This window comes from Ctenopharyngodon idella, chromosome 9, assembly GCF_019924925.1.
Source record: "Ctenopharyngodon idella isolate HZGC_01 chromosome 9, HZGC01, whole genome shotgun sequence".
Lineage (NCBI taxonomy): Eukaryota > Metazoa > Chordata > Actinopteri > Cypriniformes > Xenocyprididae > Ctenopharyngodon > Ctenopharyngodon idella.
The window spans coordinates 15,622,688-15,639,652 of NC_067228.1; the positions used below are offsets into that span (position 1 = coordinate 15,622,688).

The window sequence follows — 16,965 nt, forward strand, 5'->3', positions numbered from 1 at the left end:
GTTTCATGTCTCAGGTATTACTTAGCTGTCTCTTTTTTTCATCTAATTAAAGTTAGGATTAATTTATTAACTCCTGATGACCCTTTCTTAGTTTATTTTGCAAAATGACTGGCTGACTGTACATTTTCCTTTATTTAGCCACTCCTGACCTATTGTACGTTTTGGTATGAGGAAGGTGGAAATGTGCATGGAGACACATTTCAAAGTATTTTAAGAGGTTTCTTCTTTTTTTTTTAATAGTTATTTTCTGCTTTTTTTAATTAACTTTTTGAAGGAATAGCTATCACCCTCAATTTTGTCAATGACCCACAGGTTAACAGGGTGGAACAGACCTTTTGGCAATAAATATGATGACAGACAACCTCTCTGGAAAACAGATCCGTGGGTGTGAATGAATACATCTATCATGAATGCACACACTTTCATGCCTGGATTACAACAAATACAGAATAACAACCAACCAAGTGTACCTCTTAGCTCACTGTGATGCAGCATGACAAAATCCACCTTGAAATGAGTTTTTTGTACCCCATAGCAGGAATCTTCGCTTCAAGTTTATTCCTTGCATATGTCTTTCACGTCAATGTATGAAGGTGATTGTATTAAGGGATTCTGTTTTCTGTTGTTTTTCATCTTTCTGAAACTGAAGATGTTGTGCTATAACTGTAAAATCGACACAGCATATTTTAAATATAAATATTGCGTAAACTTTCATTTAAATATTTAATATAAGTATTTTATTATAAAATAATAAATTAAGTACACAGATGTATGAACTATGAAATTATTTTATTTTGATAATTAATACTCTTTTTAAACAATTGCTTGAGTGCACATTTTTTACAAGGGCAGATATTGTTATGCTGTAAAAAATATTAATGAATAATTTTGCCTCAGTCCTGGCTGTGGAAGGTTGCTGAGTTGGCTCTTTGTTTTTTTTGCTGCGATGCAGGTATTCACTGAGGTTGAAACACTGAAGTAATATATTTTTCTATTTTTTTCCTTTTTCCCTTGAGTACTGTCCTACTTAGGCCTAAATCAGACCTCTTGGATGACCTCAAATGACCCTGTGCTTTTTGACATATTGTCTATTCTGTCACCATAACTCAACATGACTTCATCTAAATAACCATGTGATCTACTGTACGTGTCGCTTGGAAAGCTCCGAAGTCATCTGCTCTCACAGTGAGAAGACTTCATTCCCATATGCTGCGTGTTATACCGAGCATGTCGTGGGATTTGCTAGAGTAAGTGACTTTCCAAAGGGTTATAGGACCAAACTTTATGTTTTACACACCTCAACAGCTTTTAAAACTGCACCATCATATGTGTGAAAGTCACATCTGCACAAGCATAGATGCAGTAAATGCCACAGTGACTTAGCTTTTGTATGCATTATTTGACCAGACAGTGCATTAATGCATTTTTATGTATGTACAGTATGTGTACCTACTATAAACTTTGTTCAAACATGCAAACACTGTGTTTGCCGTTGTACTCAAGTTCATTATCTAGCTCCTGCTTTTAGTGAGACTTTGACTAGTAGGGTGAATTCAGGTTGATTGGGACAGTTTTTGCCATTAAGATGACTGGGAAAAGTGTCCCAATCAACCTGAATTCACCCTACTTGTAAGCTTCATTGGCAGAAAATTTAGGACTTTTAGATTGTCCTGTACTGTACATACACAAGCTTACAGGAGCTGAATGAATAATGTCCATGTTACTGAAGTCACAAGAGTTGTGTAAAATTAAGAATTGAAGCTGATTTGGCACGCTTTCAATTTGAGTGTCAATTTGAATTGAATAGGCCTCATCCCATGGGAAGTGGAATTAGAATGACAGGATATTCCAATTTGAGGTGTGTAAAACGTAAAGTTTGGTCCTATAACCCTTTGGAAAGTCACCTACTCTAGCAAATCCCACGGCATGCTCGGTATAACACGCAGCATATGGGAATGAAATCTTCTCACTGTGAGAGCAGATGACTTCGGAGCTTTCGAAGAGACACCAAGAGACCATATATATAGTTGTAAAACATCTGTAAAATATCATTCTGAAAATGATTCCAATGATATCGTTCCTTTGTGACATTATTTTAATAGTTATGGTATGGACTTCTCTATTCTAAAGGAATTTTAGAGTGATTATAAACTTTATAGTTATCATTATATTTATTGTCCTTGGTGTGAACAGGCCTGTATATCTTCGTTAACTGTAGTGACTGAATATGAAAGCGTAAGCAACTGGTTCTAAAACCTTTGGAAGATAAATTGCACTGTATGATGTGGCAGATGAGTAGTGCGTCTGAGTCCTGAAATTTTAATGCCATCAGTTTGGTTATAGACGTTGTGGCACTTTTATTTCTAATGAAATTGTGTGTAAATGTAACTGTATTTAGAAGTCTGAATCAGGACTAGCAATTGTATTCTGCTGCTGTGTGAAGGCGGCAGCTACCTATACATGTAGTTGGCAGGGAAGCAGCTCACTAACTTTTTTCTTTCTGTGTAGAAGTAAAATAAAAAAAAGCTTGTAGTGTCTCATAACAAAGTTTCGGAGACTTGCTTTTGAATGTTAGAGTGAAAGAGAGAAAATAGCTTGAGATAATTGGCTGTCCTGTCAGAGGCTGCTCTGTCCTCGCAGCCTAGGGCTGACCGGTTTAGAGCCAATGTTTCATCTGCGCACCAGCCTTTTGAGCTGCACTGCCAAGAGCCTCTCACTTTACCTCGCTAATTTTCCATGTTGAACCCCTCATATGTAGTCCCCAGAGTTGAGCTGCAGAACCAGGCTTGAATCTTCTTCAAGTCCATGCCTCACCAGGCCACATAACAAGAGCCCAAACCAGACACCAGCGTCTGGCAGGCCGAGTCCTTCTCCTGGAGCTCTGCCCATAGACCCATCTGTCTGTGGCTCCAGCATTACCACCACAGTTATTGCTGCTCATTTATGTGCGGTCTCAACAGCACAAAATAATAAATATGGTAACAAGAATAACTTCCCAATATTAGTTATCCTCTTAGTTGACATCAAAAGATGCCATGCTACTTTCCTTGCATGTGTGTAACCTATGGCTCTAAATAGCCATGTGATCTACTGTACCCTTCATAAGGGCTTTTCACACTGCGCTTAACATGGGTTATCGTCGTTCGAAACACCGCTTTTAACCCCAGGTAAAGGAACGTTTCGCACTTGTAATTTAGAAGCGGGTTTAGCACCACTTTTTACCCGTTATGAAACCCTGCTCCGGAGCAGGGTTAGCACCGTTTTTTTGCAGCGTTAACCCCACATTGCAGTGCCAAACTTGTACAGTGTGAAACGATGCAGTGTTTGAATGTTACGACTAGATGCTTAGCAGAAGACAACCAATCGCATACTTATGTTTGGCTGTTTTAGACAGTCACGAAAAAACACTGCGCATTGCATATAAACAGTAAATTCAGTATTTGAGAGGAAAAATGTCAAATGCTGACAGAAAACGCAACAATTTGATTGAAGAAGAGACCGTTTCATTACCTTTATATTCCGAAATGTCCATTTAGTGTAAACTCGATAGGTCAGTTGGCAATATGAGGATGTGCAATGCTATGTAAACAGGTCGCGTGCTGCGTTTATCCAATCAGTGACACTGTCACCACAAATATGCAAATAAGGGATTAATTGTTAACCCCAGGTACATTATGAGCAGTGTGAAATGTGAAGCGAGATAACCCAGGATTCGTTTACCTGGGGTTTAGAATGACCCTAGGTTAACTATTTCAAGTGTGAAAAGCTCTATAGAAGACCTTCACTTCCAAAGCTGAAGGCTATACAGAGCATATCATGTGTAGGTGACTTTTAACACCTGCTGCTTATCATACTCATAATGTCGTAAGTATAAGCAGTAAAGCAGCATATGCTTAGTTCAAAATTAACTTTTTTGTCACACCTGTCTGTAACAAATGAAATTGAATATGCACTGAGTCACTAGGGGCCTCTGGCACCCCTCCAAACTCTACCTATGGACATTCTGAATGCTCAAGGGACATTTCTCAGGGTAACAGGACAACACTCTGTCCTTTCTTTGTCACTTCAACAGCTCCTGAAACTTCACTGTCTGGTAATTCAGTGAGTCTGGTAACAAGAATAACCATCCAATCCGTCTACTCCAAAGCTCATCTCTGCTCCTGACAGCTTACTTGGGTCTCTGGGCCACCTGTCACTCAAATCGATGGAGTTAATTGTCACGATGTATTTGAGAATATTTCATGCCAGAAGAAGCTGGGAAGATCATTCTGGATGAACAGATTATGAACTTTTTTATGTTTGTCTCAAGATTCTAGATTGAATAACTATTTGCAGCCCTTGAGGTCATTTTGACAATACCATGTTGGTAAAGTACATACATGGTCGGAAGAAGTCCTTCAGCTGTATGCTGTGTGTGGGAAACCTCAGACACAAAAAATGGAAAAATGTTCCATCATATTATTTTAAAGAACAACCAATTTAAGTAAAATTAACCTGAATGGCATTTATCTGCAGAACCAATATTAAAGAACCGTTAACTATATTATATTGGTGGTCTTTTATAGTTTGAATGTGTGTGTGTATACATATATATACGTTTTCAACATATTATATGTTTTCATTGTGCTAAACTTTACTCTCTTTCTTGTGACGCAGGAACAGCATTGCTGCCTCTGCAGTTTGCGCGTACAACCTCAGCGCAATCACACAGGCTTTTAACGGGCCCTTCCGCTCCCAGGAGAACCCTCGCTCCACATGGCTGCCCACCCCGAACCCCATCCCTAACTTCCAGGTGCATCATTCCCCTTGAATCCCTTTTACATTTTGTTCTCTGTGTGTGTGTTTCTGGAACAAACAGGCAATAGATAAATTCTATCAGCCTGGCACTGTGAGAGTAATTGCTCAATACCAGCTGGGTGTACCTGCATGCATCGTAATTCACAGTTATTGTCTACTTTCCTATAAAATGACATGGAGAGAAGTTTTCATTTGTTTGGAAAAGTTTTTTTGTGAGTTTATATTTGCACTGCCCTGCTTGACCTCTACACTAATTAATGAGTCTAATCCCAATGACACTTACCAGTGTGGGACCATAGAGGAAGAAGGGCCTAATGAAGGACTAACTGAACGCAGTCTGCAGGACGCCCAGCGGCTCTTCCTCATGAATGACGTGGTTCAGCCAGTTTCTGTGGACCCGCTGGTCTGGCAGGATGATGTGCGCTTCTCTAAGTTGGTTGTTGACATTGTGCAGGGGCAGGACAATTTGCACCATGTCATGTACATAGGCACAGGTAATTAGGCCTTGAAGAGTTAGACAAAGTCAAACTTAGTCACTTCAGTTTTGTGTTTTCAAAAAGTTTACCACCAAATCCTTATATAAATACCATTAGTAATGCAGCCTTGTGTAATTATGCTTTGCCTTCTGTTCTGACTTATCAGAGTATGGAACTATTCTTAAGGCCCTGGCAACCACAAATAAGAGCCTGCAAGGTTGCTACTTGGAGGAGATGCAACTCTTCCCTCCTGGCCTGCGTGAGCCAATCCTGAGCCTTCAAATACTCCATGGTGACAGGACTCTTTTTGTGGGCCTGAATGACAAAGTGCTCAAGATCCCTCTGGCAAGATGCTCCAGCTACAAAACAGAATTGTGAGTGACATGTTTTATCTGTACATTTTGTGCTGCAACTCTCAAAATCAAGGTTTTCATATCTCATTCATTCGTCTGGTGTTTGCAGGTATTAGGTTGGGATGCGCAAACCTGCACATTTTAAAAATGGACTGGTTGCTGGATCTCCAGTCGCTTAACAAGCCTTATGGATGCCTTGAATAATTATTCTAGTTTTAGGTTACCAGATTACCCCGATCAGATGTGACAGAATGGAACAGATTGCATGGGTTTTGAAGGGTTTCACTATTTTTAACTTGACATGCTGTTTTAAAGTCACAGTGCTTGTGGCAAGACAGCACAAGACAGTGGCTAAAACAGTCTGAAGGTATATGGCTGTAGTGGAGGTGGATTGAAGTGGATGAATTTGCACTGTAACGATTTTCTTTAGCCTTAGAATGGGCAGAAATATGAGGTTGATGATGTTTCCTTTTGCCAGTGACTGAAACTACCACAGTTTCATCTATTTCATCATACTCCTACATCTTTTTTAGTTAAAAATCTCTTCTGGTTCTGTGAACTTATAGGCTTTTGCTGGCAAAGGAAAGTGGCGTTTAGAGGTTTCTGCCAACAAACTGGTATTTCTGAATAAGCTGAGGCTGGAATTTAATGGGTTTGAAGTGACATTATTTGATGAACTTATACTGTGTGCGGAGAGTTCGCTCAATATCGTTATCGTCTCAAAAACAGAGGTGATCGTACCTTTTCTGTTGTTGACCCTAAGTTGTGGAATAGTCTCCCAATTCATTTTCGAGCTGCCTCAACTCTATCTATTTTTAAGTCTACTCTTAAAACGTATTACTTCTCCCTGGCATTTAATATTTTCTGACTTGCTGTGCAATGATCCTTTATTTTAGTGAACCTCATCCATTCTACAGTGTGTGTTTTATAGATTGTGTCTTATTGTTTGTAATCTTGTTGACTGTTCTGTTTTGCATACTCTGTGCAGCACTTTGGTCGACTTAAAATAAACATTTAGGCTTTTGCATCTGAAGTCTTCATATATACAGTACTTTGCAAAAGTCTTAGGCCACAACCAGCTTTGTTATTTTAATGACCATCCATATTTATTTTTTATTTTTTTGCCTTTATTATGATACAAACAGAAAATACAGGAAATATGTACACAAAATGTAAAAAAAAAAAAAAAAAAAAAATGGCTTCTTTATTTAGTATTTAGTGTGACCTCCTGGACTTCTTCCATTTTCTCAAAGAAGAAAATCTGAGAAACTTCTCATCAGATTTTGAAAGTTTTCTTGGCCTTCCAGTCCTTTTCCATTCCATTTAGGTTTAAGAGAGCCAGATTCCTGCTATTGATCAAGTGTAAGGGGAGGTCACCAAATACTTGCTACTTTAGCCAATAGAAGTCATTTTTTTTCTGTTTTTTAATTCTGCATACTGTATTTTATGGTTATATTCTAATAAAGAGATGGAAAAATGATATATGGTCATTATACCATTGCTAAAACAACATCTAATGGTGACCTAAGACTATATATATATATATATATATATATATATATACACACACACCCCTAGATACCCAGTCAACCTCACTAATCAACTAGTTGATTGTTTGACAAATAATCAACTAGTCAACCATTGTGACCCATTCCTAGTATTTAGACAACTTCATGCACATGCTTTTCGAGCCTTTTAGATTTCAGGGACAATACCTGCTTTCTCATTAGGCTGGAGGTGTTGGGTGACAGCAGACCCAGGTTGAGGTGCATGAATGGCTCCTTTCACGTTGGTGAGAGCTCTTGTTACTCACCTCTGTGGATTTATACCCTTGATCTGTCATTGGAAAAGAAATTCCTCCTCACAAGTGACTGAAGCAGTAAGAGGAGCGCCATTTGACAGCCCCTGTGCATTCTATCAAAGCTTTCCATCAACTTCCTACTCCAAATGCAGGGTGGGGACAACAGTCAGGCTCAATTTGCCAGAGGAGCACATAGAGCACTCTGTCCGCTCTCTGCACGCCGCGCATGAAGGTGAAAGATCGAGTGTGGGTCTGGATGAATGAGGGCGAGATAAAGGAAGCTAGGAGGGTTCAAAGGAAAGAGGAACGGTGCCGTCTCGAGTGAATGGTTTTCTGTGAGGGCAAACATATTTGACTGCGAGCAGATGATTAGTCAGCACTTTGATTTCACTTCTCAGTATGTGTGCACACTTTCTCTCATGAACAGAATAACACACAAGGCTATGTGGTGAAAGCTGAGGGTGTTGCATACTAAACAAGGTGTAGGTGAGATGTGAGAGATGGAGTGGAAGCAGACATTGCCAGCTCTATTTAAAACCCAGCAGGGAGGAACAATCACAATGGGCTTCAAGGGCAGGCCAGAGAAGAGAGTCCTTAATCCTTAATCCGTAATTTCTGCCACTTCCAAAGTACATTCACCTTTGAACACAATACAGCAGCGCTTTGACATTTCATTAAAGCCGTACTCTCACATGAAACGTCATAGAGGTGTGACAGGCCTGCATATGAGCTGCAGTTTTTAATCACCTCCTGCTGCACCAGCCAGCTTCATCTCCTTGAGCTTTAAGTGAAACGAATCATCAGATCATGGAGGAGGTGGATTGATGCTAGACACCTTGTCTATTATATTATGGGATGTTGAATGTCAAGTTTATTTGTATAGTGCTTTTCACAGTACACATTGTTTACAGTGATACTGTTATGTCTATAATCCCTTAAAACATATTAGCATATTACAGCTCAGTTTTGCAATATTCTAAAAATGCTTTGAAAATATAAAAACATTTAGCATATAAAAGCTTAGTTCTACAATATTTATATTTTATGTATATTAAATTTTACCACATTTTACCATAATTATAAATAAAAAAGTAAATAAATATTTTAGCATATAACAGCCCAATTTGGCCAGAATTATCAAAAAACACTTTCTAAAGTATATGTCTCAATTTATAGAGTTTAGCTCCAACTTGCCTCAACACACCTGCCTGGAAGTTTCTAGTGTGCCTTGCTGCTTTGCAGTGCACCTACTTATACTATGCCCTAAAAGTATGTACTGTTTTTGTGAAGAAAAACTACATACTTTTGAGTGTGTAGCAGAATAGTAGGCAAGCTTTGGGACATAGTACTTCATCACAATTGCGCCTTTAACGAACCGCTCTGTTGCTTAGTTACATGCATTCTGTAACCTTTTAAACTGCCCTGTCAATCATCTTGCCACAGTTAAAAGTGTACATATTCAGTTTAATTTTATTTCCTACCATATCGGAGAGAAATCTAGTAACTCATTGATCTGCCAGTCATGGGTCTTTCATGTGGAGAACTCACTTCATTTGTTTGCATAGTGATGCATTTAAAGGTTAATGACCAAACATATCTTTATAAAAGCTCACAATGATGTTGCAGATGAAATATAATGTGGATAACATTGAATTAATGTCTTTTCGTCAGGTTAGATACTGATTATTAATCACTCAAACCCCTTTATCTAAACCACTCCACTTACTGTCGGTCTCACGCATCTGCCATGTTTGTAGTTTTTTGACACGTTTTATTCATGTTTGTAGTTTTAATTCAATCCTTGTCCAATGCTAGGTGGGTTAAAGGCAATATTAGCCATTACAATGTGTATGGATCTGCACTTCGGATTCTAACCTGAAACCATTCGGTCATTTTTGGAATACTCATTTCAATATACTACGATTTGGAACACACTCATTATAATTTTGAATACTATTTAGGATGGATAGTATGCAAATTGGGATGCAGCAACGAAGTAAGTAAGAACTTGATTAGCTGTATTAGGTGTGTTTAATTGGGGTTGGAGCTGAACTTTACAGGACAGTGGCTCTCCAGGAGATCGATTGGACATCCCTGGCTTAGACGTATATAAAAAAATACAAATTCTGTCATTATTTTTTTCTTTTGTGCATCACAAAATGAGCACAAAAGTAAAATGGACTATGTTTATATACTTTTGTTCGCTTTTCAGAAAAACTAACCAGCACAGTCTTCATAATATTTCCATTTGTGTTCCTCGGAAGAAAGAGACGCTATCTTAAAACTTTTTTGTTGCCGTTTTCATAACCTAGAGCTGCTCCTGAGACATGTCACAATGATTCTATAATAAGGTATTCTAATAATACCTTAGAATATAAATGTAGATCTTAAAATATAAATTTGAATATTATATGATGACTTTTTTTATGAAATCTGACCAAAAAAAAAAAGTGCTTTTTTTTCCAGATTTTTTTTTTTTATTGCCATCCAATATTATAGGACCAGACACATTGCTTGTTGTTTGGTAAGTTGTGTTTGGAACAAAGCAACCTAAAGAAAGTTTCTGTAGGTCAAATGCAAATAAGGCATGTGAGATTGTATCAGTGATGTCAAATTCTGTGTTGCCCTTGTTGTGAGGAAATAAATCAAATCAATGCAAACAAAACAGACAAAAAGAATAGCAGGGGTTTCAAAATGTAATGGCTCGGCGTATAATTACTTTAAAATCATTATGCTTCTGTTCACAGTTGCTGCCCTTTTGCAGCTATTTCTCTTTACAGATGAAAAGAGACAAAGAGAACGCTCTCAAAGTCTCGCCGCTCTTGCCTTTGGTTTATTAATGACTTAATCTACATTGTTGGTGGTTCTGGTTTGAAAGCAGTGTGATAATTAAAGTTTGATCCCTCGAAACTCTCTTTTCTGCTAATGTTCATGGGCCTTAGCCTCTCGCCTCTGCTTTAAAAAACTCATTTACTCTAATCAGTCAACTGATTGTTTGTCAGGATCTAAAGGGACCAACCCACTGGGCCAGATCGATAAACTTAAAAATGGTGATTCCTGATCAAGGACAAAATAAATGTGCAAGTTGATGGGATGGATCCTTACCGAGATTTCCTCCGTGTAACGGATGTGTGGGTGGGATAAAAGTTTTCCTGATATTCACCATTTACACGTATATGCCAATGGATCTTAGCAGGGATGTGAAAACTGCATATTTTCAAAAACAACTGCGCGACTAATTGGTCTTAGGGAAGTGAAGCACTGAATAATTAGGCTGGTTTTGGATTCACTTGTCCCTGATTCAGCCGACAAAATATTGAAAAAAGTCTTTCCAAAAAAGTTTTCCAATGAGCAAAGAACTACAAAAAAACATGGGTTGTGAAAATATGACATGACCTAGGATTAAGACATGACAACTCCTCACAGCTTAATTTTCATCATATTAAATATGGCATCTATCCTCACTAAGGTCTATTGATGAAGTATTTTACATTCAGCAGCCTAATTAGAGACAGCAGTGCAGTCAGTGCTAACAGTTTTGATGATGTGATGATGTGTAGATGATGAGATGATGATGTCTTGGAGCGCTGTTAGGAATGTGGGTTTGAGGTTACAAACATCTTCCGCAAGCAGAGCATACAGCAAACAGCCCAAACCACAAGCTTTATTCAGAAAATCACAAATATGTTTTTACAGCTTTCCTTTCCCACTTCTTCTGATGTGGCAAACCCGTGTTCCCATGTCTACAGAGATTCTTGGTCACATCAGAGCATTTGTGTTTGTGGGGAATTTTTGCTGTAATCACTACATGTTGCAGTTTTAGATCTTTCTTGTTTTATGGATGGTCAGGTGTAAGGCATCCTGAATATTTTTAAACCTTGTGTCAGTATTTGATGTATTTTTGAATATTTTCGCATATACTCTGAAATTAGTACTTTCAACCAAGTAGCTGTCGTAGTTAAGTGCATTCAAATAGTTTAAATTAAAACCTAAAACACAGTAAAAATCTAGGTAAAAATAAAGAAGGTATGTTTTTCAATAAATGAACACAAGGAAGAATGTTTTTATTCTTATTTAAATATTTAAACATTTTCATTTACACTACCATCCAAAAGTTTAAAGTCAGTTATTTTAAATAATTTAATACTTTTAGTCAGCAAGGACACATTAAACTAATCAAAAGTGGCAGTGGACATTTACATTGAAAAAAATTATCTTTCAAATATATGATGTTCTTTTGAACTTTCTATTCACCAAAGGATCCTGAAAAAATGTATCATGGTTTCCACAAAAATATTATTATTATTATTATTTTATTATTATTTTTTCAACATTGACAATAATAATGTTTCTTGAGCAGCAAATCAGCATATTATTATGATTTCTGAAGGATCATGTGACACTAAATACTGAAGTAATGGCTGCTGAAAATTCAGCTTTGATCACAGGAATAAATTACATTTTAAAATGGTTTACAATAGAAAAGTTATTTTAAATTGTAGTAATATTTCACAGTATTGATGCTTTTACTGTATTCATGTACATATACATTATTCATGTACATATACATATACATTAAAACAGTTTCAAATGGTAGTAGACTGATACAACAATACATCATATAAAAACAGCAACAAATTTAATTAGTTTTATGACAACGCCTTTCTCGGTTTTAGGAAAATTGCTGGTTTGATCTTCACAGGGAGGGAATCGTGATCCATCACCTTTGTGTGCTTAACCTCAGGTTGCACCAGAATAATTGTCTCCGCCATAATGCTGCATTCATGTTGTGTTAAAATTAGCGCAATTACAAGCTGACAACTTGAGATTCTACTCTGAGCTGAGCATGATTTGTTTCTATGGCAACCCTCATAATGCCGAAAAGGTTCCATGTGTGGTTGTGTTGTTGGTGACTGCAAAATATTTAATCACTACATTCATTCACCTCTTTATGCTTTTGAAAAATAAGAACAAAAAAGTGAGTGTAACACTGCAAAATAGCATCTAAAAAAGAAATATATATATGGATGTATGTAGACATTTAATTGTTGAAGATGCTGCCATTTTCCATAAAGTGAGAAAAGACAATGCTTTTATAAATGTAGTTTCCAATATGTAAACACAATTTTGAAGTTTTTTTTCTAGTCAAAAACGTATCATTTCTGTCATTTATACAGCGTAATTTCACTGTTCCTTGCTATGGTAACATTATCAGATTTCCCCGGTAATGTGGTGATAAATATATTTTCTAAATGGTCCTTTACCTGTGGCTAAGCCTTATAGCCAGTCTGTAAGAAATTCTCATTTCAGAGGCCCCGTCTGACCCTAACAATTTACAGCTCCTGTTGCCGCCAGCTTGTCAACAGGGTGCTAAAAAACACAGGGTTTGAGAGCTTGCAGCTTGTTTGAGCACACTGCCCAGCACTTCAGCAACTGGTGGAGCTGCAAAGAGAGGAAAGGCAGGGAAAGAAAGTAATCAGAAGGTGAGAGCATTTATTACCACTGGCTTTTAACTGACTCTCCACTGGCAGAGTCCCAAAATTGAAGCCATTTTTCTCATGTGCTTTCTCCCATTCTTGATTAAGACAGGCAATATGTCTCAAACTCCGCTGTCTTGAACTTCTGACAAATAGCATCTTTTCTTCTTCTCCTGTGATGAAGCCATTAAAGCATCTGACCATCTTATCTCCATCTGAGCTAAGCTGTCATGATTGGTGTGTGTGGAAATCTCTTAAGCTGAAATTTATGGGACCTGTTTGGCTCTGGTGTTTTTCTAATATATATATATATATATATATATATATATATATATATATTAAAGAGGTCATAAGGAGAAAATCAAATTTTGAGATAATTTTTCTGTACTATTTCACACTAGAAAGCATTAACAGTATGTAACATGCAGAGAATTAATTGACAATTATAGTGTTTGTATAATAAAAGTGTGTGACAAAGCTTGGTTAGCTAGTTTTATTGATCCTGAGCATAGTGTTCATAGTGCATCCATAAAAAACAAAATTTCTGCCCTTGTTTACAATGAAAAGGTCATGAATCACTATTAAAAGGACAGCAATAACTATTTGCCTTTGTTCATCTTTTTTAAAGGTCTATAAAATAGACAGTATTTTTTACAGCCCTCCAAATGACTTTAAAACCTCTATTAAACCACCATAGAGGATGAAAGATTGATTGTCTTCTGTCCACTGCCTTGCCACATTGTTTTATGTATTACTTTTTTTTTTTTTGCACTATTTAAAATTTTACAAGCAATGTCTTGTGGCTTTGCTGTTGAAATAGTGCGCTGTAAGAAAACCATGTTAAATTATATAGCAGTATGATTCGTGTTGGTTTGTGTTGCTTTTGTTTTAGCACTTCTTCCATGCACAGGAACCTTGAATTAAGGTGCATTTCTATGAACTGGCCCTCAAGTGCACTAACTTAATTTTTACAGCAGGTTATTTTTAAAATAGGTGAGCTGTGTGACTGGTTGCAAGGCTAGACGGCTGAGTTTTTCTGCTGTTCTTGCCCTTTTCCTTGAGACGGTGGTCAGCTTGTGAAAATCTCTCTCTACGGAGTGCAAGTTGCAGGACTCAGGAGAAAAAAAAAACACCTTCAGGAGGTCGTTAATTGAGTTTTTTTTCTTCACTAGGTCAGCTGGCAGAGACCTGAGAGCAGTCGAGTCCTGGCAGTGCCCCAGGGCCGTGTCCTGAACTCATCAGTAAAACAGGCTACTGCTGTATGCCAACCGGAATGTCAAATCAGCATTCCTTCCACGCCGGCACATTTTCATAGTCTTAAGAGATTACATGGACGGCTGGCTTTCACTTTGGTCCGCGGGAGTGGATCTTCCACTGTAATTAATGAAATCACTGCAAAAGTTTTTGTTTAAATGGGTAGTTCTCGTAGGTCAGGGCCCTGAGGGCTTGTGTTTCTGCCCTCTGTAATGGGGGTAATTGGGCCTTAGATGTGCACAAGATGTCGTTATTCTCTCTATCCTCACATCCTTTTAACTGGTTGGAGCCATTTATTTTTTTTCAATTATGCACCACCTATATAAAGCTAGGGGTACTCCAGCTAATTTATTGTTGTTTATTCCTGTTGCGTTATAGCTGCGGTGATATTCAGAAACTAACAAAATTATGAAAATCAGGCCTGTTTCATGCACCTCACGTCTGATGCAAATGACGCATATTTGTTTCAGCAGAATTCACACTGCATGCACCCTTTTTTGAAAACACTTATGACTGAATCCGGATGACTTAAGCAGTTTTGCATGAAGTTGAGTATTCCTAAATTTGTTTTGATGCTCTTATTGCTTGCTGCGCTCTGCTGTCAATCCCACAATCCCTAACATGAACCTGCCACTCAGCTCATATAGATAATTGATTGAAAATGCTTGCTTGCTTTAGTGCTAGTAGACACCTATGGTCATTGTGGCGTGGTGAGGCACATTGGGTTGCGCTGACTGTGAACTTGAAAAACATTTAATTCAATCTAAAATTGCTCTTATGATAGGAAAATTGCTGTTGAGGTCCTATATTAGTACTCTGACTATTTATAGTAACATTTAAAGCAATGGTGTGCAGTTTTTCTTTCGTGGCTAGCAATAGCAAGCTTGCTTTGAAAGCATCTCTCCAAAGCCACGCCTCCTCCAAAACACATGAATGCGCACAGCCTGATCAGAGTCTGCAAACCATCACAGTTTTCTTGTAAATTTAAAAACATAAAAGTAGTTTCATTTTAGCTGCTGTTAACGTTGAGCTAGTTCCAAAAGGTACACAAGTAATGAACTACATAAGCTGGATAGTTCAAAACAATAACAAATTATACCAAAAACAAATCAAACCATGTAATTAGGAACTGTAAAAGGTAGCTGCTGTTTGTCTGCCATTCTTGCTCAATGTCTACAACTCTGCGTAGCCTCATGTAAAACCTGATATATATCAGGATGTGAAGAGATTTTTAGCCAGTATAACAAAAAAATGTTTGAAAAACATTACCTGTCCTCCGTTTTTTTAAGCAGTATGTTGAGTGGTTATTTTTTGGTGTGAAATTGATATTAAAAATCATGAAATTACACTGTTATCTGCTTACTATACTACAGTATTTTTGGTATTGGTACAGCCCTAGTTCCAATGAAAAAGATAAATCATATGTATTTTAAATAGAATCTTCACTTTTTGGCATTTTACGATAGGGTCATTCAGGATCTATGTAAAATTGTTGAAGGGCGATATATTTTCCTTTTGCCTTGATGTTCCTGACACACTTGAAGCGTTGGAGTGTTTTTGCACTCAGTCCAGCTCGAGCTCCCTTCTCGGCAGGATTCAGTCTTGGCACTCTGCACTGTATCAACACTCTGTGTGTTTCCTCAACCTTGAGGCTGGAACGCCAGAGGGCCAGCGCAAACAAACTGATACACTTGTGCCAAAATCAAGCCTTTCAAGCTAAAGGGAAGGTTGTAAGGCTGCTGGTGCTTTACTAACACACCGCCCCAAATTCCTGAGCCCTTGAAATGGCACTCATGGCTTAACTTCATTAGTGGGTTTAGATTTAATTACACCTCATTAAGCCTCTTTTTTTAGCAGCTTACAAATATTTAATCAATTTCGAGGTGTTGCGTAGCAAGAGTTTTGTTGAAAAAATGGGAAATTCTCCCAGGCTTGGTTTAGATTTGTATCTGGGAATTGTAGCGCCTAGGGCTGCTGTCAGTTAATGTGCAAGATTTTTAATCTACGATGTTGGGCAAGGGAAGCAGATGTTGGATGTCTCTTCAGCTTATAAGTCAATGTGAATTTTCATTTGCAACCCATTTTTCTTTCACTGTCTATTTAAAAGTGCAACAGGATATTCAGCTTGATTTTATCCAATTATTTATCTGGGAATTGACTGGATCATGAAAAGTGGCCGTTGCATACCCCAAATGAAGACTTGCTAAAACAATGGATAGCAACATTAGCTATCCATTAGCTGAAATAGCTATTTGCCATTATCCAACACCCCACATGATGTCAGAAGATTTTTTTTTAAATTCATATATTTAATAGTGTTGTCAAATGATTAATCGCGCTTAATCGCATCCAAAATAAAAGTTTGTGTTTACATAAAATATGTGTGTGGGGTGTATTTATTTAAGAAATATTTACAGTATAGACATGCATATTTATATATTTATATATAATTTTTATTATATATATAAATATAAATATTTTATATATAAATATAATATATTTTTGTTAAATATATGCATGCATGTTTGTGTATTTATATATACATAATAAATATACACAGTACACCCACATATATTATATAAACACAAACTTTTATTTTGGATGCAATTAATCATGATTAATCATTTGACAACACTAATATTTAATCATATATAATAATTAATTATATAATAATTCAATTGTATTCATATTTTTGTGGAAACTCTGGTACATTTTTTCAGTAGGCCTATTCTTTAAGAAATAGAAAAATTCAAAAGAACGGCATTTATTTTGAAATGGAAATATTTGTAACATTATAAATGTCTTTA

The 16,965-nt window shown here is 37.1% G+C and overlaps 1 protein-coding gene across 9 annotated transcripts in view; it reads left to right on the top strand.

Moving 5' to 3' along the window:
* sema5ba (sema domain, seven thrombospondin repeats (type 1 and type 1-like), transmembrane domain (TM) and short cytoplasmic domain, (semaphorin) 5Ba) overlaps positions 1-16,965 on the top strand; it is a 144,142-nt gene that overhangs the window by 104,415 nt on the left and 22,762 nt on the right. For all 9 annotated transcript variants that reach the window (XR_007931689.1, XM_051906160.1, XM_051906158.1 and 6 more), the window contains 3 exons: positions 4,657-4,792; positions 5,084-5,291; positions 5,440-5,647. Coding sequence is in view for 8 of the 9 variants with exons in the window: in XM_051906160.1 (XP_051762120.1) it covers positions 4,657-4,792; positions 5,084-5,291; positions 5,440-5,647 (552 nt within the window). In the remaining variant the exon portion in view is untranslated. The remainder of the gene's footprint in view (positions 1-4,656; positions 4,793-5,083; positions 5,292-5,439; positions 5,648-16,965) is intronic.